Source organism: Medicago sativa, chromosome 3, assembly GCF_051527215.1.
Source record: "Medicago sativa cultivar Bolivia chromosome 3, Bolivia_mono, whole genome shotgun sequence".
NCBI classification, from domain to species: Eukaryota; Viridiplantae; Streptophyta; class Magnoliopsida; order Fabales; family Fabaceae; genus Medicago; species Medicago sativa.
In genome coordinates this window covers 68,555,305-68,576,828 of record NC_140751.1, presented here as the reverse complement: position 1 = coordinate 68,576,828, position 21,524 = coordinate 68,555,305, and the positions used below count along the sequence as shown (strand labels likewise).

Sequence of the window (21,524 nt, the reverse complement as noted above, 5' to 3'; positions counted from 1 at the left end):
TAGAAGCATTAATGTTTTTTGAATTTGATCAAAATTTTCCTAATTTAAGAGTAGATTTTGGATAATGCTTATCTTGCTATCAGAGATTTAAGCTTTGTCACCCTGTGATATAATGTTGCTAGTTTAATTAAAGAAGTTTGAAGTAGTGCCACATTGTGTTCACTTACATAGCTCTCAATCTGATGGAAATGTTATATAATGGAAAGGTTACATAGAGATGTCACATAGGCAGAACTCTTAAGTTTTTAACATAGGGTAAGATTGTTACATAGAATTGCCACATAAACATAAAGACATAGAAGAAGTCATGTTTAGTTTATATATAGAAGATAGATGGTAGATAGATCAATATAGATATAGATTTAGTCATCAACCTATACATAAGCTAAGTATAATTGTATAAATGCTGTAAGGTCAAAAGTCATATGCGTAGAAACATATCTGATTGTATAGTCCAGATTTAAGCTTTGTTACAAACAATATATGGCTGTTAGAAAACTGGATAAAAATACTCACAATTATGATGTATCTAATGTATTATTTTTTTTGTGCATACTGAATATTGTACACTGATGTATGTTTTTCTGCACGGCTGACCTACATATTTTGGTGTTAGGGAGTGTTTGAATTTCTGTTTTGGCAGTGTTTATGATTGTTATGGATGATTGTTTCTTTTCAAGGTGTTTCGTCTTTAGCGTTGCCCTTGTATTTCTTTTCTTTGCGAGAGTTGGTAGTTCTTATAACTTCCTATGCTAATAAAAATTTGATGATCCAAAGATTAATAGAGATGTTGAGTGTTTTGAAGGAGGGTCGACTTGTTGGGGACTGGTGGCTCGCAGCTGTGAAGGCATTGTTAGTGCGACAATCACTTTGAGAGAAAATATAAAGACATCACCACTAATGGCAGAAGCAATGGGATTGACATGGTGCCTAAAGTGGATCAAAGAGATGGTGCCTATTTGTGCACCTTCAGAAAAAGCTAAATAGTAAGTTCTTGTAATTTATAATCGAGTCAGTTTTTTTTCCTCTAATCTGTATCATCGACGCTTAATTTTATTTGTGAGCAGCATTCTGTTCTCTGTGGCTGTTCCTTTGGTTCCTTATTTCGGTTTGTGGAAGAGGAGGAAATAAGAGCGAAGATCACCGAGAGGGAGACCAAGATCAAATTTTTCCGAATATTATGATAATTAATTTTTTTTTCTTAGTTTTCTAGATTGTAGGAATATTATTAAAATATTTATGATTTTGTATGAAAATTATTTATGTATTGTACAAATATTATAATGATATGTGGTTTAATTAATTTGTCGTATTAAATAAAAAAAATATTTCTTTAATTTATTTGTGTTTATTTAATTTTATTTCTCTAATTAAAATCAAAAAGTGGGGGAAGGGATTAAAAAAAAAAAAGGTGAAGTACATTACTGGCGGACATTTCCGTCAGTAATGCAAATTCGATTAACATTACTGGGGGGATAAATCCGCCAGTAATATTATGACAAATCTGAATCTACATTACTGAGGGATTATTCCGTCAGTAATTACTGGCGGAATAATCCCTCAGTAATGCTTTGTCAGGACTACATCCTCATTACTGAGGGAAAAATCCGCTAGTAACATTTCTGACACTCATATTACTGAGGGACTCGAATCCTCCAGTAATGCGTATTACTGAGGGATTTTTTGCATTATTGGGGGATAGTAATAACCAAAATTCTTGTAGTGCAAATACTTATAAAATAAGCCACATAGAATTAGTTAATTTGAAAAATAATGAAAACGGTCTAGTCAGCGTGCCATGTAGACCTTTTTTGCAATGTTTAAATGAAGGACCTAAAGTGAAAGAATATGAAATGATAGGGATAGAATCTAAATTTTTTTTTTACAGGGACTAAAACCGAAATTCGCTCATATTACAGGGAGCAAAAACAATATTAACCCTTTATTCAATTAATATTTGTAACACTTAAATTTATAAATTAAAAGTAAAAATCTCAACTTTAAATTCAAAACTAAATTATCTATTATAAGTATCTATGTTTGATTTCTAACTATATTTGATAATTGAATTTCAAATTACCAAAATATCCTACCCGCGAGAATTGGAAGGATGAGCTTTTTATTTGTGGTTGCTGGTTTCAAGTTTGTTATCGATTTTCTGGTCCAGGGACGAAGCTTATGCTGCAAGAGTGGGAACTACGTTATGTTTTTCGGTTAGCTTATACAAAGTAGTTTAAATAAAGGGTTAAATATGCTTTTAGTCTCTATAAAATTGAGATCTTTTAAGTTTAATCTTTACTTAATTTTAATAGTTTTTTTAGTCCTTACAAAAAAATTATGCATTCAGTATTAGTCTCTGCTCAATTCAAATTTGTTTAATTTATGCTTAAAGTCTTAAGTTTTTGAACAATTTTTTGTAGACGTGTTAAGAACATTACTAAAAGTTCCTCCGTAAAATATTATCGCAAAATTTGATTTTTACGTCAATATTTTATTACTTTTATCTTTAATTTTTTGTCGTTTTAAAAAATTCATATTTAATTCGTTTCATGTTAAAAAATTCTAAATTTTAATAAATGAACATTTCATAGTGTTCTAAACTGTCTCAAAAAAATCGTTAAAAAATTTAAAAGTTCAAGGATAATTAAACAAACTTTGTTTTAGCAGGGACTAAAATTAGAAGTAAATTTTTTTTGTAGGGATTAAAAAAACTATTAAAATTAATTAAGGACTAAACTTGGAAGTTCCCAATTTTATAGGGACCAAAAATACATTTAACCCTTAAATAAAAACACAAGACAGAGTGAAATAAGAATTCAATGATATAAGAAAAGGGTACATGAGTTGAGAGATTGCTACATCCAATAGTGATCTCTCTAATGGTTGCTGACTTCCTTTGCTTATTTTTGCTTGTACAATGTTTTAGAATTGAAGCTAAAATAGTTTTTGAAGGGTTTATGGTCATGTTTGTTTCTCAAATTTAGTATTATCTTGAATAGAGATTCTAATAAGAAAAATGGAGTAGGGATATCTTAACGTGTTAGTGTATTATTAGTTTGAAAGTTGAATCTTATGATGTTTGAGTCTTTATGAAAATGTGTTATGGATTGGGGCACCAGGTGAAACTCTTTAGGAAATTTTTAAAAAAGTTGCACTCATCAAATTATAATGGCTAATTTCTTAGCATAATTTAAGTTATTTAGTTTTTAGTCATCCAATATCAAGAAAAAGAATAAATTCAGTTGTTTAATTGTACTGAACTTTTGTTAGTTTTGAGAAAAATTGTTGGTGACATTATCTTGTGTTGTTGGTTGTGATATTTTTTATATGAGACATGATCTGTTGACCATGTGTAAGTCAAAAGACTTACATACCAAATCCTAGCCATTCAATCTAATTAATCTGATGGTTCAAAATATGGAAACAAAATACTTAAAATGTGTCATGTGATAAATGTTAATTATTTGATCATTTAACTTATTTTCTTAAATTAGTCACAAACAAAAACAAAAACGTATTCCCTGTAAGCTTCTTCCTTTGGCTGTTCTTTAAGCTTTTTCCCATATGATAAAACAAATGAAATCAAAAGTTTCACAACATAGAGCCTTTCAAACATAAATTATGATTTTCGAACAATCATGTTTATTTTAAAATAATTGATCAATAGATCTGAAAGGAAAATCACTAATCGAATTAAATTAAATAATTGTTCTGGTGCTTCAATACTACTTTGAGAAATTTTCTCAGTGTATAGGTTGGATATCAATGGTTAATAAAAGTAATACAAAAGAAGCTTCCTCGTACATAATTAGTTGGCTAGAATAAATCGAAAGACATGAAGAAATAAATTGGAATTTAGAAATATAGACTAAAAGGTTCTATAGTTGATTGATTTATGGAGTTTTAAGCTTTTTTATGTGCCAGTTTTTAGTAATTTCATCCCCAGTAAAAGATGAGAAAGGTTGAAAAGGAAAGAAAAAAAAAATACTCATGTGATACTCTACTAAATTCTTAGTGTGTTTGCCATATGGAAAATTCTAAACCATTTGATTGATTATATTTAATGGTTAGGATTTGTTTGTCAACAGATCCTACCTTTTTTATATTTGTTTGTTTGCAATATGTAGTATAGTGTCTTTCTTTATTTTGAATCGTTGTTTACATAGCCCTACATTTTTTTATAGTAATTTTTTATAGTGATGAATTTACCTTTTAAACTTTAATAGAAACTGGAAAAGAATTGAAAAAAAAAATGATTTTTAACCTAATTTAAATATTATTATTAGTTTATAATTTAATATTTTAATAAAAATATATTTTAAAATTATGTTGGATTACCACTGACCAACGACAAAGCTCTATAATTTAATTTTTTTTGCTATTTCTTTACTTTTATAGAAAATGATAGCATATCTTATCTTATTATATATAAGTTCTTAAGTTTTTTAGAAAACTTGTTGGAGCCAAAAAATTTGTTGCAAATTTCCTTCCTGATTTTTTTCTCTTACTATATTTTTTTAGAAAATGATCGCATATCTTATATTTAAATTTTTTAACTCTCTTAGACAACTTTTTGAGCCAACAAAATTGTTGCAAAATTTCTTCCTAATTTTTTGTCAAGCACATTTTAGAGCCAAACAGTTTGCTGTGATTTTCCTAATTTTTTGGCTTTTTATTCTTTTTTGAAAAATATTATCTGACACATCTTATCTTATACATGAAAGTTGTTAAGTCTCCTAATTAAATTTTTTGAGCGAAAATAGTTTTTTACAAATTTTCTAATTTTTTTTTAATGATTTTACCATGTATAATGTTGTAAATTATTCTTTAAAGGATGATAATTTTAGTAGTTGTATTTGTTTTTTAGGGGTATTTAGTTGTTTTTATTAATATGTATTTTTGTTTCTATTACAAGTTATGGAATCAACAATCATATAATTTAAATATTTCCTTTCAACAATCTATCTGATTTGAGAATGATAATTCAAAACTATTTAAGGTTTTGTTTCTTTCTCTTTTAAAACAATAATTCATACTGAATGGCCAATCTCATTTGGGCATGACAACAAAACCAATACTGCTGGTACCCTCTTGAACCCACTTTGATTTGACGGGTTTCTCCGTTTTGACTATGTTTGAGTATGAGTTTAGGTTTTCCCATATTTCAAAATACAAATATGAGACGGGGTAACAAGAATATAAGTATCCACCCCGAACGCGTCTCATATGTAGAAAATTATTCATATGCAACATATAAGCTCTAAATTTCATCCATACTTTTGAGATATTTTAAACTTTTAATCCTTGTGAACATTTTCGTGATTTGCAATTGACAAATACACATGATAATGGGTGTTTCCTTACACCAAATGGATAAGATTGATAAAAAATGGTAGATATTAATTTTTAGTAATGGGTTAAGGTTTGAAATTTTTTTGGGCTTAGAGTGGGTCTAGGGCTAAAAATAACTTTTTTTAATTAGAAAAAAGGATTTCATTGTGGGAATGATGAGGACGAGGCAGAGATACTCAAACCCGTCGGAGACAAAGATGAAGTTCAATTTCTCATCGCCGTCGGGGATCGTGGGTAGGATAACAAGTTTATGAAATTCAGGATGGGGATGAGGAATGTGAAATATGCCCTAACTCCGCCTAATTATCATGCCTACTCTCATTTATATTAATATGTCTCCTAAAGCTTAACAAATTATCATAAATTTGTTCATGAACATATCCACAATGGTCCTTCACTTGCTACTGCATATATGAATTTTATTTCATTGTTAGTTAATGAGTATTTTATGTCAAAATTGATTCAAAGATGTGAAAAATTAGCCTTTTTATTTATACATATGATAATGTAATTTTACAAATATTAGTCATTAATTAAGATAATTAACTTCCTTCCTGTGCATCGCACGAGTCCAAGTACTAGTAATATTTTAAAAATTTATAAAAAAAAATTAGTTTAAAAAAATCAAGTACTAGTAATATTTTAAAAATTTATAAAAAAAATTAGTTTAAAAAAATATGTCAAAAAACTAAATAAATAATACAACGCATCAAATAAACATTCATCCATTGAAAATTTAATAATGAATGTATTGGATGTATGTTATGCTTATGGATATATTAAATTTTGATTTAATTGTAGTTTTGGTCCACATATTTCCACCAATTTGCGGAATGATCATCCTATATATTAAATTTGAACAGTTTTGATCCCTTCCTTAGGTTTTTTTTTAACTAAAAATGATGATGTTACATATTTTAAATGATGTTTTAAAAATAATTTTTTTTATTAAAATTTCATGATATCAATCATTTGACATCCTTGTATGTACATGTCAAATCATCTATAATATATCGCATCGCTAATGTATGTCGCATCACATATAAATAGAAATTTTTTCTTGAAAATATAAGTTTTGATTTTTGATTAAGTAATCATTACACTACTTTTTTTTTTTTTATAAAAGGTTACTTGTTTTAGTTGCTTAACCAATGTTCTATGACACTGTTTAGCTTTCTCCTGCTGCAAATTGGTGAAAATATAGTGACCTAAACATTTACTAATCCTTGAAATTTTTAAAGCAATTTTTAATGGATTGATAATGGATTAATGGATTGTTTGATATCCACCTATTATCATCCAATCCATCCATTTTGTTACTCCTAACTTACGCAACAAAAAATCCGAGGACTGATCTTGGATCCTTTGAAAAAAACGACCAATCTTGTATGAAACTTTACAGCTAGGAATATTCAATTCAATATTATTTGTACATAAGACTCAGAAGCAAATGTCTTGAAGATGGCAACTTCCAATATTCTGCCACTTATATGGCCAGAGGAACAATAACATAGATATATCACAACAATGAAACAAAGAAGAAAAGAATGATACCAATAGCTCCCACTTAGAAATGCTCATTGGCCATGCAAATGTTCTTTCTCCCACTCTTGCACCTTTGCATGGGCCCCATTTCATACATCATGTATAAAGTATAAATAGCTATGCGTATAAACTGAGACAGATATCTCCTTGTAGAAACAACAATATATACAATATCTTCAATTTCATGGCTTCTGCATCAGGGTTGAAGCGCACAGATTCAATAACAGATAACAATATGTCATCACCAGATGCATCCAAGCAGAGTAGGTATCATATGAAGAGGTGTTTTGCCAAGTACCTTGAGAAAGGTAGAAGGATCATAAAAGTTCATGATTTGATGGAAGAAATGGAGCAAGTTATAAAGGACCAGAATGATAGGAATCAAATATTGGAAGGCAATCTTGGCTTCTTACTAAGTTTTACACAGGTTAATATTTTGTCAACCAATTTGCATTTTTTTTTTTTGCTATAAACTAATTTACATTGTGGAAAGACGGGCCCTAACATGCCCGTCTATCAGTATTTTTTGTCGTACTTTGTTGTATTTATATTTTAATGCAGTGTCTTTTTTAATATATTCATTTGTTCGAGTTTTAATATATCCACGTTGTCTAAATTTATTTAAATTTGAAAAAAATGATATTAAGAAAAATAGTAGATGGACCGACCATATTGCTTTAGATATATTTGGTGTCTGACGTGATAAACACATGTAGTTATATTTAATCATATCTATTCTCTTAAATTATAATCGATGTCTACTGTTATATGTCATTGTTTCATAGGCTTATTAATTAATATGGATTTTAATGCTTGCAGGAAGCTATTGTTGATCCACCATATGTTGCCTTTGCAGTAAGGCCAGACCCTGGAGTTTGGGAATATGTAAAAGTGAGCTCTGAGAATCTTTCTGTTGAACCTATAACATCCACTGATTACCTCAAATTTAAGGAAAGAATATACGACCAAAAATGGTACTATGTCCTTTTACTTATACTATACTTTTTTTACTTTAAAGTTTTCAACATGTCATGCTTCTATTTTCCTTGATTAGCCAACAATTTTTAATGGTTAACTTGGGTTTATGTTGTAGGGCAAACGATGAAAATGCACTTGAAGCAGATTTTGGAGCATTTGACTTTCCTATTCCTAACTTAAAATTGCCTTCTTCAATTGGAAATGGACTCCATTTTGTTTCAAAGTTCTTAACTTTACGTTTTAGTGGGAAATTGGCAAAAACACAACCTATATTGGACTACTTGTTATCACTAAATCATCAAGGAGAAGTAAATACATTAATAACATCATTTTAATATTTCTCTCGCACACACAAACACATGTACACCAATGTTTTGGAAATCAGTGATCGAACCAGAGAGACTTCTGAGTTATGGTTCAATCACAGTTCGGTCCAATTTTTAGAACACGACGTACACGCACATGTAATTTTGTAATGTACTTTTGGTTATTCATCATCTTTTATGTCATTTGAACTGACAGAGTCTAATGATAAATGATACCCTGAGCTCAGTTGCAAAGCTTCAGATGGCACTAACAGTGGCTGATGCATTCCTTTCAGCACTTCCAGTGGATACTCCCTATGATGATTTTGAACCAAGGTAAATCTCTTTGCACGTCATAAAGTGGAACAATATATATTTATGATTCACTTATACAATCCTATTTTCATTCATAGGTTTAAGCAGTGGGGTTTTGAAAGTGGATGGGGAGATACTGCAGGAAGAGTGAAGGATACAATGAGAACTTTGTCAGAAGTACTCCAAGCTCCAGATCCAATGAACATGGAGAAGTTTTTCAGTAGAGTTCCCACAATATTCAATGTTGTGATCTTCTCAATTCATGGTTATTTTGGTCAAGCAGATGTTCTTGGCTTGCCAGATACCGGCGGACAGGTAACATTTCTAAACTCGAGTAGTTGAGTTGTTAAGTGTGTGTTTAGTTCCATTTTTAGAGGAGTCAAAATTGATTCAAAGTGTCTAGAATTAATTCCGACATAATTGCATGTTCTCGAGTAGAATTGTTTATGCTTCTGTAATTGATAATGACATTTTTACCTTTACAATTGATTTTTAGCATTGAATTTAATGTTCAATCCCCTTTTAAGTGAATGCATCCAAACATATCAGTTTACATTCAACTCACTTTTAGTCAAAATCAATTTTACTTATGCAATTCATTCAAAATCATTTTTTGTCACCGCAAAACCAAGCACATGTTAAATGAATGTGGCAGCTCTTTAACATTTGCTTTTCTACAATCTTGAATAGGTTGTTTACATATTGGATCAAGTGAGAGCTTTGGAAGCAGAAATGTTAGTTAGAATTAAGCAGCAAGGCTTAAAAGTGAATCCTCAAATTCTTGTGGTATGTTTCATGCGAAAAAATGATGATTCCTTTCTATACATAATAAACTTGCTTTTAATAGAATCATTATTTATGCAAGAATATGGTGTTGACAATGATAGGTCACAAGGCTCATACCTGATGCTCAAGGAACCAAATGCAATCAGGAATTGGAACCAATCATTGATACCAAGCACTCAAAAATTTTACGCGTGCCTTTTCAGACAGATAAAGGAATCCTGCGTCAATGGGTTTCTCGCTTTGACATTTATCCTTATCTTGAGAGGTTTACTCAGGTATATGCATATTTAGTATAAAATTGTTGAGAATCCTGCATTTGATGAGATATGGCGTGAAAACGCGTTTATAAGTTGGAGGCATGTCATTTTTCTCTTACAAATGTTCCATTTGACTAGTTCTTCGGTTCATGTTATAGGATGCCACAACTAAGATTCTCAACCTCATGGAAGAAAAACCAGATCTCATTATAGGAAATTACACTGATGGAAATTTGGCAGCTTCTCTTATGGCTAGCAAACTTAGGATAACTCAGGTAACTATCCTATTATTGAAACTTAGGATTACTAAGATCTCATTATTATTGAAATTTAACTTCCTATTCAACAATTTTTGTTACCCTTAAGGATGTCCTTTTTACTGCATGAGCTAATAAATGAGGTTGCTTGAAAACCAGGGAACTATAGCACATGCTTTAGAGAAGACTAAGTATGAAGATTCAGATGTCAAGTGGAAAGAGTTAGACCCTAAGTATCACTTCTCATGCCAATTCATGGCCGATACAATTGCAATGAATGCATCAGATTTCATCATAACCAGCACATATCAGGAAATTGCTGGAAGGTTAGTCCTCATAATTAAAAGAAAAACAAAATACAATCTTCTTGTAAGAAGAACTGACACAGCCACCGGACATGACACACACTGATAAGTCATTGACATGCCGTCATGTCGACACTGATGATAACTTGAAAAATTGAAGAAACTATAAAAGGATTGTGTTGTAACATACTGAATTCTGAAAGTTAATGCTTGCAGCAAAGATAAACCTGGACAATATGAAAGCCATGCAACATTTACACTCCCAGGACTATGCAGAGTTGTTTCAGGGATAAATATATTTGATCCTAAGTTCAACATAGCTGCACCTGGTGCTGACCAAACTGTCTATTTTCCTTACACTGAGAAAGACAAAAGACTCATTCAATTCCATCCTACAATTGAAGATTTATTATACAGTAAAGTTGATAACAAAGATCATATGTAAGTGAAAAAGTTTCCATTCTTTTGTTGTTGATGTTAAGACTTTAGATAAGAATTTCAATATTCTTACAAAATGATTAATTCTCTCTTACAGTGGATATCTAGAAAACAGAAGAAAACCTATAATCTTCTCAATGGCAAGGCTTGATGTTGTGAAGAACATAACCGGTTTAGTTGAATGGTATGGCAAGAACAAAAGGTTGAGAAGCTTGGTGAACCTTGTCATAGTTGGAGGCTTCTTTGATCCTTTGAAATCAAAAGACAGAGAAGAGATGGCAGAAATAAGGAAAATGCATGATTTAATTGAAAAGTATCAATTGAAGGGTCAATTTAGATGGATTGTTGCACAGACCGATAGACATCGCAATGGAGAGCTTTATCGATTTATTGCCGACACAAAGGGAGCTTTTGTGCAGCCTGCTTTGTATGAAGCATTTGGTCTAACTGTCATTGAAGCAATGAACTGTGGTTTGCCAACTTTTGCTACTAACCATGGTGGTCCAGCGGAAATTACTGTTGATGGTGTTTCTGGTTTCCATATCGATCCTCTCAATGGAGACGAATCAAGTAACAAAATTGCTGATTTCTTTGAAAAATGTAAAGTGGATTCGACACATTGGAACATGATTTCAGCGGCAGGATTGCAGCGTATTAATGAATGGTAAGGCAAAAAAACACCAATTTACTAGCTCTAGATTAGAATAATTATAATTATTTTTAACATTTGCAACATTGAATCAAGATTGCATGGGTTTTGTTTTCAGTTATACATGGAAGATTTATGCAAACAAGTTGCTGAATATGGGAAGCATTTATACTTTTTGGAGGACAGTGAATAATGAACCAAAAGTGGCAAAGCAAAGATACATTTGGATGTTCTATAACCTTATGTTTAAGAATTTGGTGAGCAATATATTTATTCTTATATGTGATGAGAATTTGAGATAGGTACAATTTCTTATATGTAAATGTCACAGGTGAAGACTATATCTGTTCCAATTGATGAACCTCAACAACCAGTGTCCAACTCCAAGCAGCAGAGTCTCAGAAAACAAGGAACAAGCAGGTATGTCATCCAATCAATCGAGAAATTTTGACAGAATAAAGTTACTAAGATATCGAATTTGTTTGACTAGAACTTTTTATCATTATGAAAAGAATTTTCAGTTTAGAATATAGTTTGTCATTTTTTCTCAAGCTTACATTATTTATTTTATCCCTATTGTTTTGCTACTGCAGGCGTTCAAGGTCCAGATCACAGGGTTAAGATCAAGTATACAGGTTAATGTAGCTTATTTTCGGCGGTGCAACAATTTCTTCAAGAAAATCTTGCTCACACATTTAATTCATTACAAATAAGTTGTGTATTTGTTGCAAAATGACAACTGTTTCTATGTTATCAATAAAACTATTGTTCTGTCAACTACCAAGTGCAAATCATATGAAAAGAACTCCTAACTATCATGAAGGCTTTTCACTTAAACTTTTCACTTAAAGATTACCGAATAAACCTAAAGAAACTCGTTGATCGTAAAAAATAAAATAGAAGTGTAGATCCTATTTCAAAAATTTCAAAAAAGAACAGTTTTAGTAACAATCTACCTAATTTAGAACTTGAAAGATAAATCATCCACATGGCACTATGGTAGGATCCAATGTTGAGGATGTGTCCCTGTCACACATTTCAGGACCAATATTTATAGGTGTTTCTCCCTGCAAGATGATATGAACAGCTTGAGAAGTTGGAAATACAAGAGAAAAAAAAATTGATTTCCTTTGGTGTTTAGCAATGAAAGCATACCTTAAAAAGGTTCCTAAAATAAGTCATGGTGTAATTTCCAGTTGGAAAGAAAACTTCAATAAGATCTGCTAATACCAACTGAGGTTGGGAAACTGCTCCATTGTACCAATCTTCACATGCAGAAAGTTATACAAACAATTATACATGGAAAGCAAGTTATCAAGTAGCACAAGATTCATGTAAGAATATAAATAAAAATGTCACCAAAATATATATATATATATATATATATATATATATATATTATATTTCCAACATGCTCTCTTTGTTGAAATTCTTTCTTTTATCTTGGACATGAAAGTATCAAATTCCATAGTAAAAAGTATGAAACAAATGTTAAGCATATTTCACTAGAAAAACATAAATGTTGAGACTTACCAAGAGACGAACTTTGAATCCGTTTGTCATATCTCCATAGGCTTGTGTTTGTAAGAAAGGAAAAACAAGAACGATCTTCAACATTTAGATTTTGGATAAATGTTGACATAGTGTAGTTGACTGGATCATAAGCTAATGTTTCATCAATGACTACTTCCACAGTCTACATGAGAAATAATAATATTTACTCAATAGAAACAATGGAAACCAATTTGTTAAAAAATGTAATACTTCTATCAACTTTTTTAATTTGCGTGATTTAGTCAACGAGTCATATTTTTAGGTAGTATAATATTAGCTGTTCAATGTTCAATTTAATGGAATATCTAAATTTTGAACTCACACATAGGAGGGCATGCAATTCCTCCAAGTCATCAGGATCAGAGACATTGTAAGTGTTCTTGTTTGCATCCAAAATCTCTCCCCCTGCATCTTCCACATACTGTATGCAATTTTTTTTTAACCAAAATAACTTATATCAGTAGCCATGTTTCAGAAAAAAAAGTTATGCACTATGATATATCAGTAGCCATGTTTCGCTAACAGATAGCTAGGGTTTCATACCTTCAAATAATAGGCTTCCTTTGTAAAAGACCAAACACCCTACAAAGATAACATTTCAGTTTGAATTTACACAACACTAACTCATTTGTGTCCATAAATTAATATTTATTAATTATTAATATTTTTTGGAGATACATACATTATTATATTTCATCCAAGCAACAGTTGGCTTGAATGAAGTTCGAGATTTTGCGATTTCAGCCAAGCACAAATAATTCTCCTTAACCTATACAGTTACAAGCCATTTGTTAGTAACCTAAGCTACAAAATCTATTCAGTTACACAGATTAGCACAGAAATTCAACTACAAGGATACAGAACATGGTAAAAGTTACTGAAAATATAATTTTCATGTAGTAGTAGTAGTAGTAGTAGTAATTTAGTTATGCTATGGACTGAGTGGTGTTCTTACTGTAGTATACACTTGATTGGCTCTAGATTCAACATTCGCAAAAGCTCCTATAAATTTGATCCATTCTGCTCTCTGTCAAAGTGAATGCAGCAAATCATGATGAATTTCAAGTGTTCAAGATAGTTTGAGATTTGTTAGAATTAGTTGAATATTGTTTAAGCTAGTTTTAGTTGTGATTAGTAGCTAGTTGGTTATATTAGTTAGCTAAGGTTCACTATATAAAGACATAAAGTAATCACACAATCATTGTAACCAACTTCTTCATTCAATTAATTCCAAAATGAATATTTCTCTGAATTTATTTTTCGCTTTGTTGGGTTCCACCATGCTTCTCAACATGGAGCGCAGAAAATCTGCAACCTGGTAGAACACTCTTTTCTATTGACTAGTATACATAAGTTAATACGAATCTAAAATATTGTACCACTCTTCCATATATGTTCTTAAGGCTTGTTTCGATTGACTTTATGTGCTGACATAAGTACCTATGAAGTAAAAGCTCCGACATAGACACCTGACACGACACATCAACACTACTTAAGTTAAAAGCATAGCTGCATAGGACACCAACACCGATAATTTTCACCTTCATTTATTGATCAACTATCGAAAAGCGAAACATCTTGTAATCAAATTTAATGTCTTTAACCCCTTCATTGATCATCATTACTCCGACACATCTTTATAACCCTCATAGACGTGTCTGACATGTGTCAAAACAAAGAATTTTTTTTTATGGGAAACTTGTCTAAGTTGTCTCACACACATCGTAAGAGTGTCATACGATTGTCAAACACTGTGACACGCTTAATTCAAAAGGTGTCCGTGCTTCATAGATATGTACGCGTGAGACTATTTGAGACAGCCTGTAGAGACAACTTATGACATGTCGATATTTTATCCTTTGTTACACGTTAATGATTTGACAATGCCATGTAAGCACAACAAACATCAAACATATGTTTTGATCCTTTTGAATTTTGAAACTTTATCTACAGAGTAATCTTAAGTTAAGTTTCTTACCTGCAAAGGAGTATCCTCTGAAAAAGGAACTGAAGTTGCAAAATTGCAAGCTGGCTGTTGATCAGTGTCACTATAGAAGTGTGCAGAAAATTGTGCAAGCATTTGATAATCACTTTTGTTCAACTTTTCAATCTGTCCTCCTTTATACAATTTCAACACACATGGAGAAGTCACTGTGTCTGAGGTTATGCCTTTCAAGCTCTCCAGTAAGCCTAAATGCTGCTCAAAACAAGAATAGAAAGAATATAAGAATTAAAAGCAGGAACTAATGACCTGTTTCGACTGGTTTGCATAAACGCTTCAGAGACTGTTTGAGAGAGCTTATAGAAACAACTTATAACATGTCTATAAGCTATTTTCATTTTATTTTCATAAGCTTTCTAGGATAGCTTATGAATTTTTTTTATATCTTGTATAAGTTAGCTTGATATATCTTTCGTTACCATATAAGTGCTTAATCAAGTTGTTTATTCAAACAGGGCCTAAAACCCTTTTGTCTTAATCATGGCACAAAACTGGAAATTAACACATATGTAAACTTTCATCAGTAGAAGATTCTCACCTCTAAGAAGGAAACTTTAGTTCCAAATTCCAAGAGGCAAACAAGGAAAAAAAATCATTAGCCACGAGGGGAAAGAAATAATTAATGTATTAAATTGCAGCTAAATAATAAGTCATTCTTAAGTTTATGGTCCAAAAGTATGACTAAATTTGTAATGCCAAATAATTAGTTTTAGCATTGCCACATTGAACTGATTATGCATGGAATACCAGGAAAAGAATCTGTATCAGCAGAGAAGTTTGACAATGGTATGACAAATGATTTGATTCTTGAAGTGCAATATTTTGTCCTTGATGCAATCCTTGAGTTATTCTACCAATGAGAGGAATTCATTGATTAAATATAAGTTAGGTACAAACACAGCTTAGCAGGAAAAGTTTAGCAAACATGTAAAAAATTAGGAAAAAATTAAATATGTAACTCCTATGTATAATCCCCAACAGAAGGACAAACAAATTCCAATTAAGATTTAAAGATTGTTATTATATTAATAAATGATCTAGTTTCAAATTTTCCTATCTTTTCATAACAATGTTATAGGTACGCATATCTACCACCATTTAGTAGTGATTGATCTTTGTCGAGGAATTTATTGGCCACATAATGTAGATTCTCCTCTCCGAACCAAATTTTCTCCATACACAATAGCCAAGATTCGAACCCTAGCCACTTACGGTGTCCAAGTGCCTTACTACTCCGAGGAACCAGATTTCTCCCATCTTTGATTACAAATAACTTTGCTAATAATGGAAGCTACTGTACCTAATCAATGTTTTGGAAAGACAGATTGGGAAGCTACAAAGATTGATCATACTAAAGTATCAAGTCTTCTCCAATGTAAATTCTTTGTATTTACGTAAGATATCATCAATTCTTTCATGATGAGGTTGATATAAAGTACTAAGCCATGACTACCGAACCATGAAGCACGAATACAGACACGGACACTGACCCCACTAATTATTTAAGAAAATCATATAATTCAGTGTAATTATTTGTGTCGGTGTCACTATATAAAAGGGCAACCTTAGCAATAATTGAAAGAAAAAAAAAACCAAGTTGTTTGTAAAGTACCTGGAGAAGAAGGTAGCTCTGGCCATCAACAGCATTCTTAATGACTTTGAAGGTCTGACCATAGTAAATATGAAAATTCACAGCATCTTCTACCTTAGAAAAGTTTCCCACTTTCACTGTACTAGTACTCACTCCATCAACACTTCCACAATTAAAGAACCAAACTAATGCTAAGAAAAATAAACCTTGGAACCAAGAGCAATGAGCTGAATCCATAAGCTGAATGAGTTAGTTACCACTTTCTATATAAAAAAATAAATATGTGATCAATGAAACTAATTATATACACTATCTTAGTTCATTCTGATTATTTTAAGGCACATTAAAAAGCTATTTAACTTTTTGAGCAATTATCTGCATTCTTTGTGGTGCAGTGTGCAGCTTTTTCCTGATAAATGGATTGAAACTAAGGTGAAATCATAAGGAGTGTATGAATGAATTGTTGGCATGTAGCTAGTGGAGTGTATAGTGTATACTTTCTATATTATTTAATTTAATAAATTTAACAAAGAAGAGGAAACAGTGAGTGACCCGTGAACCTATGTTTGGATTATTTTGTCATGTTTTATTTTTACTTTTTCATCCATTTTTTTTCTCCTATTAATTCATAATTTGTTACATCTTTTTCTTTTGTCATTTTCTGTGATTTTGATACCCTGATGAATGTGAGTGATCCACTACTTATTATACATGTGCTGTGCACTCACCTTAATTCAACCCCTACATATTCAAAATCATTTACCTTATCTTGCAGTTTATTAGACTACAACACTAACAATTTTCTTACACCACCATTAATTTTAGGGTTAATTAAGTAAATGGTTCATATAAATATTCAGAATTTTGTTTTTAGTCCCTATAAAATAAAATCATACTTTTTAGTTCATGTGACATTTTCCTTAAGTATTTTAGGGACAAAAAATGTTGACAGAAATTTTTGACAAGGAGTAAAAATGATGATGGAAAAATTTTATAAGGACTAAAAATTGACAGAAAATTTTTTAGGGATTAAAAAGTGTGATTTTATTTTGTAAGGACTAAAAACAAAATTTTGGATATTTATAGGGACCATTTACTTAATTAACTCTTAATTTTAATTGATCAGTTTCACAAGAAATTAGATACTTTCTAAAGTTTTATAACAAAAAATAATGGGCATGGAGAAATTGTCATGACATGTTCTGATGTTCAGATAAATGCTATCATGTGAATCTTGAGTCCTTGGCATGAATTAAAAAAATAAAATAAAATTTGAAAGGGGATGCAACTTTTTTTTGTTGGATAAAACAAAAGGGTTTAATCCTGTAAAGCAAAAATAGATTTTGATATAGAAGTAGAAGTACATTGCTATGAGAGAATCAAACAAATATGAAACATTTATATAATCTGTTACTATAACATTTTATGATTAACTTATCATCATATTTATAATATTTATCTGAACTGTCAGTTCAAGGTATTTGTGAAGTGGACAAGTTGTTAGAGTCTCATTTTGATTCCCTCAACAAAAAACAAAAAAACTGATATTTGATTAAAATTAGTTTTTTTTAGGAGATTATAATTAATTCGGTTAATTAAATAAATGGTTCCTATAAATATTGATAATATCGGTTTTAGTCTCTACAAAATAAAATCACACATTTTAGTCTATACATTTTTCTTTAGCTTTTTAAGGACAAAAAGTGTTGAAAGAAAATTTATATAGGGATTAAAAATGCTCTTGAAAAAGAAAATATCATTTTCTAGGATAACATGACTCAACTTCATTTCTCTATCATCTGCCAATCAAAGAAAATACCACATAGCTCAGCAATTGAGGTGTTTTCCGCTCCCTCCAAGCTTAGCCAAAAAATTCTTCATGAAGTGATCATAATGATTTCTAATGAGGTCGTCATAAGTTTTCTGCCCACGAATGCATGAGCCTTATGTGTTAACCTGGCAAAATACCACCCAGAGTCTTTTAAGTCGGATGTTTGGATCGACTTAAAGTTTTTTTTTTTCCTTCTATAAATTGATGCTTTATGTCATAAATTATTTTCACCATTGCTCTCTTTCAAACATACTTTGTTAAAAAGTGGTTATATGGATGTTTAATGATATGTTGGTGGTTACAAATTCATTTTTATCAAAATTATGATTCATAGGTGTATTATTTTAGTATTGATTATATTTGAAAAGACATCGTTCAATTACTTGATTTATAATATTGTTCATGGGACATTTATCTATAAAATTAAGTTTGAATTCATAAATAAGAAGAAGAAAATGCGTGTAAATAATTATGTTTGGTGTAATAAATACTTTTTGGACTTATCACCTTAATTTTTTTTTTTAAGAAATAAAAATGAGATATATTACTTATAGCTGACTATCTTTCCAGCACAAAGTGTACCAGAGAAGAAAACCAAAATATACAACAAGTGTTCCAACGATACCAAACAAACATTAGCTAATACCCAAACATAAAAAAAGGTTTTGGCACCAATTATGAAATTGATCATGAAAAACAACAAATTTAGCTTTAAATCACCAAAAGGAAATAAGCTTAATATTATTCTCCAAGAAGAGGATAATTTTCTTTGAGACGAATAAGTCTATCATTTCTTTCCTTCCAAATCATCAAAGAACTAGCAAAATAGATCAAAAACATGAAAGAAAATATCTTGATTTTGCATAACTTGAAGATGTATCAATATGATGAAAGTGATCCACAATGGTAGATGGATCCGCCGAATGAACTCCTAGCCAATTTCTAACAAGTGGTCAAATCTGACCAAAAAGAGTGCATGCCAGAAATAAATGATTTTCTGATTACAGTAAACCACAACCACTAACGCACAACTGAGACTCCTACGGAATGACCCCTCTTCGAAATAAATTCACCTTAGTTGGCAATCTATTCTGAAAAAGCCCCCAAGTAAACACTGAAACCTTCAATGGGACATCTTTCCTCCATAAGAGATCCGCGAAAACGTAGTCTTAGATGCGATTCATATCAGCAAGAATGCGATAGTCCCCACTGACAGAATACCCACCAACTGGATCAAGAACCCATGACCAAGCATCCTGAATATCAACCTGCATCACAACAGTCAACAATAGAATCATACACTCCTCTGGCATTGTAATTATTTTTTGACTTAAATGACCGATTTGTTACAAAACAAAATAAAATTAAAGGGCTATTTTGTTGCAAAATAAAATTAAAAGACTAATGTGTTATATACGGCTAACTTAAAAGGATCACAAATGATATTTGGCATGTTAACATTAACAAACTCAGGAGGATCGAAATAAACTGGACTTTGTAGTCGACCTTTTGAGTTTTTATTTTGATAATTTCTTATCGGTCCTAGCTTTCTCACCGGCCCCTAATTTCCCCATTTTGCCATTATTCGGATTATATAATTTAAAACTCATAAACACGTTTCAAATTATCTAATCTGAACCATGCCGATTTCCCAGTCTCCTTCCCTAATTTCTTAAGTTACATTTTATAACCTAAAAAACTCAAACAACAAAAAAAGACCAATTCCGAATCTTGCTACATTGTGGCATTTTTTAAGTGAAGTTGCTCAAATCCATTGATTGTGAGACCTTTCCAACCATTAAATAAGAGGTTAGTTCACATTAGCTCAAACATTCAATGTTTCATTTATATTGTTTTTTTGGGTATCGGTTGTGTTCAGGTTTTAGAAACTGAAACATGTTTTTCTAGCATTTTGGCTTCTAAATCTGAAATGGGCTCAAGAATGATAAATTTAGATTTATTTGGAAATGTTATCCATCAATTTGATTTGTATATGTATTTTAAATTATTTCATATATAAACACACACCTCGACCATGTTAAGGCAACAAGATGAACATGACTACTTCAGCTAGGCGAGAGCATATTAGGAAGGTCAATAATGGTAGACCCAGACTGTCTCGGTAGCTAGAGCCTCAACATACCCCCAAGCTTGGCCCTGAGTTAGCAGATCCAATACATGAGCCCCAACAGGAGGAGGTTGAGCAGCCAAATGCATCGACACTACCTCAAGAGTCATATTTTGGCGGTCTGGAGAACACATCAATCTTGGGCCTGTATTCGTACCACGTAGCTAGACACATATGGGAGGAAGATGTAAGAAACATCATCGCTATTTATTTTATATGGTTTCTTATTTATTTTGAATTATTCTTTATTTTTCGTTATTTGGTTGGTTCAATTTTTTAATTATATATATGGTTTATTATTTATTTTAATTTATCCTTTTTTGTTTTTACAGTCAGACAAACTTTAAAATGCATCAACAACAAGAATAAGGTAATGAGGTTGGATACCCGAATGAGAGGTGTTCACATATGCCACCAGAGCGAGTGGACTGAAGGACCTTTTTGATATGGGTTGTTCACTGATCGACTGCGACTTGTTGTCTGTCTTTTTTGAGGAGATGGTAGCGACACTGCATGACATGTCATGTCTGCTGCATCTGACCATTGAGAGCCCTCTTCTGGAGTTGAGATGAGGGGTTAAGCTGATGGCGGAGTTGATAGGTGTAACACCCCGTTTTCCCAACTTGAAAATTTCATCATAAATCAGAGTATTTAAATCACAAACGGAATGTCACATACTTCCTTAAAACCACAAAATAGATAATAATAATTATCTTTCAAAATTCAACGTCAAAATCTATAATCATGCAGCGGAAATTATTCGACATAATAAAAGTCTTGGCACACAGGCCTTATCAGAAATCTCATAAGTTTTAGTTAATGTTTATTCATAAAAAGTTCATGAAAGCAAGCCCCATCCCGTTACATATCAGAGCACCTAGACACAAGTGAGGAGTCCTCTCACGAACACTTCTAATCTTTATTACCTGCACATTACCCACGGTCGAGGCAACATATACGCAGAAGGGGTGAGATTTCACAGTCAATAAATTAAACATATAATTCGTCAAAATGCATTTAACAACATAAATCATCATTTACATTTAAAACATTTACCATTTAGCATTATATCAAATCATATTCAATTATCATTGTCAAATATCATCATTAGTTCGTAAACAATTATCATCTCTAATTCATAAGTAAAAATCATCATTAAGTCATAATCAAGTATCATCATATATTTAACAACTTAAGACATCATAAACATCAGCATTAATAATCATTTAGT

The 21,524-nt window shown here is 31.3% G+C and overlaps 2 protein-coding genes across 3 annotated transcripts; one reads left to right on the top strand and one right to left on the bottom strand.

Annotated features, from left to right (window-relative positions):
* The first annotated feature begins 7,038 nt into the window (after positions 1-7,038).
* LOC146939529 (sucrose synthase 5-like) lies at positions 7,039-11,964 on the top strand. The gene is made up of 14 exons (XM_085753157.1): positions 7,039-7,324; positions 7,717-7,871; positions 7,991-8,183; positions 8,398-8,516; positions 8,594-8,810; positions 9,186-9,281; positions 9,383-9,556; positions 9,697-9,813; positions 9,955-10,121; positions 10,317-10,541; positions 10,636-11,202; positions 11,306-11,444; positions 11,519-11,607; positions 11,781-11,964. Exons 1-14 carry the CDS (start codon positions 7,082-7,084, stop codon positions 11,806-11,808), a joined length of 2,529 nt encoding a protein of 842 aa, XP_085609283.1. The 5' UTR covers positions 7,039-7,081; the 3' UTR covers positions 11,809-11,964.
* LOC146939528 (plant/protein) lies at positions 10,030-16,806 on the bottom strand. Of its 2 annotated transcripts, XM_085753159.1 has the most exons (12): positions 16,356-16,806; positions 15,491-15,593; positions 15,282-15,295; positions 14,720-14,938; positions 13,697-13,768; positions 13,424-13,510; positions 13,285-13,323; positions 13,064-13,162; positions 12,721-12,883; positions 12,343-12,452; positions 12,144-12,254; positions 10,030-10,459 (listed from the first exon to the last, which is right to left on the bottom strand). In XM_085753159.1, the coding sequence occupies exons 1-11, from the start codon at positions 16,569-16,571 to the stop codon at positions 12,168-12,170; spliced, it is 1,209 nt and encodes a 402-aa protein (XP_085609285.1). In that variant the 5' UTR covers positions 16,572-16,806; the 3' UTR covers positions 10,030-10,459; positions 12,144-12,167. The 2 variants fall into 2 exon arrangements, with proteins under 2 accessions (XP_085609285.1, XP_085609284.1); XM_085753158.1 differs by lacking the exon at positions 10,030-10,459 and having other exon boundaries at positions 11,855-12,254.
* Positions 16,807-21,524: the final 4,718 nt, after the last annotated feature.

Excerpts from the sequence above, each read along its gene's own strand:
- LOC146939528 (XM_085753159.1), bottom strand. The coding sequence starts at position 16,571 with ATGGATTCAGCTCATTGCTCTTGGTTCCAAGGTTTATTTTTCTTAGCA. Across the intron at positions 13,163-13,284 it reads AGGAAGCCTATTATTTGAAG|TATGTGGAAGATGCAGGGGG; the intron begins GTATGAAACCCT and ends AATTGCATACAG. Across the intron at positions 12,255-12,342 it reads ATTTTAGGAACCTTTTTAAG|GGAGAAACACCTATAAATAT; the intron begins GTATGCTTTCAT and ends ATCATCTTGCAG.
- LOC146939529 (XM_085753157.1), top strand. The coding sequence starts at position 7,082 with ATGGCTTCTGCATCAGGGTTGAAGCGCACAGATTCAATAACAGATAAC. Across the intron at positions 7,872-7,990 it reads AGAATATACGACCAAAAATG|GGCAAACGATGAAAATGCAC; the intron begins GTACTATGTCCT and ends TTTATGTTGTAG. Across the intron at positions 11,203-11,305 it reads TTGCAGCGTATTAATGAATG|TTATACATGGAAGATTTATG; the intron begins GTAAGGCAAAAA and ends TTTTGTTTTCAG.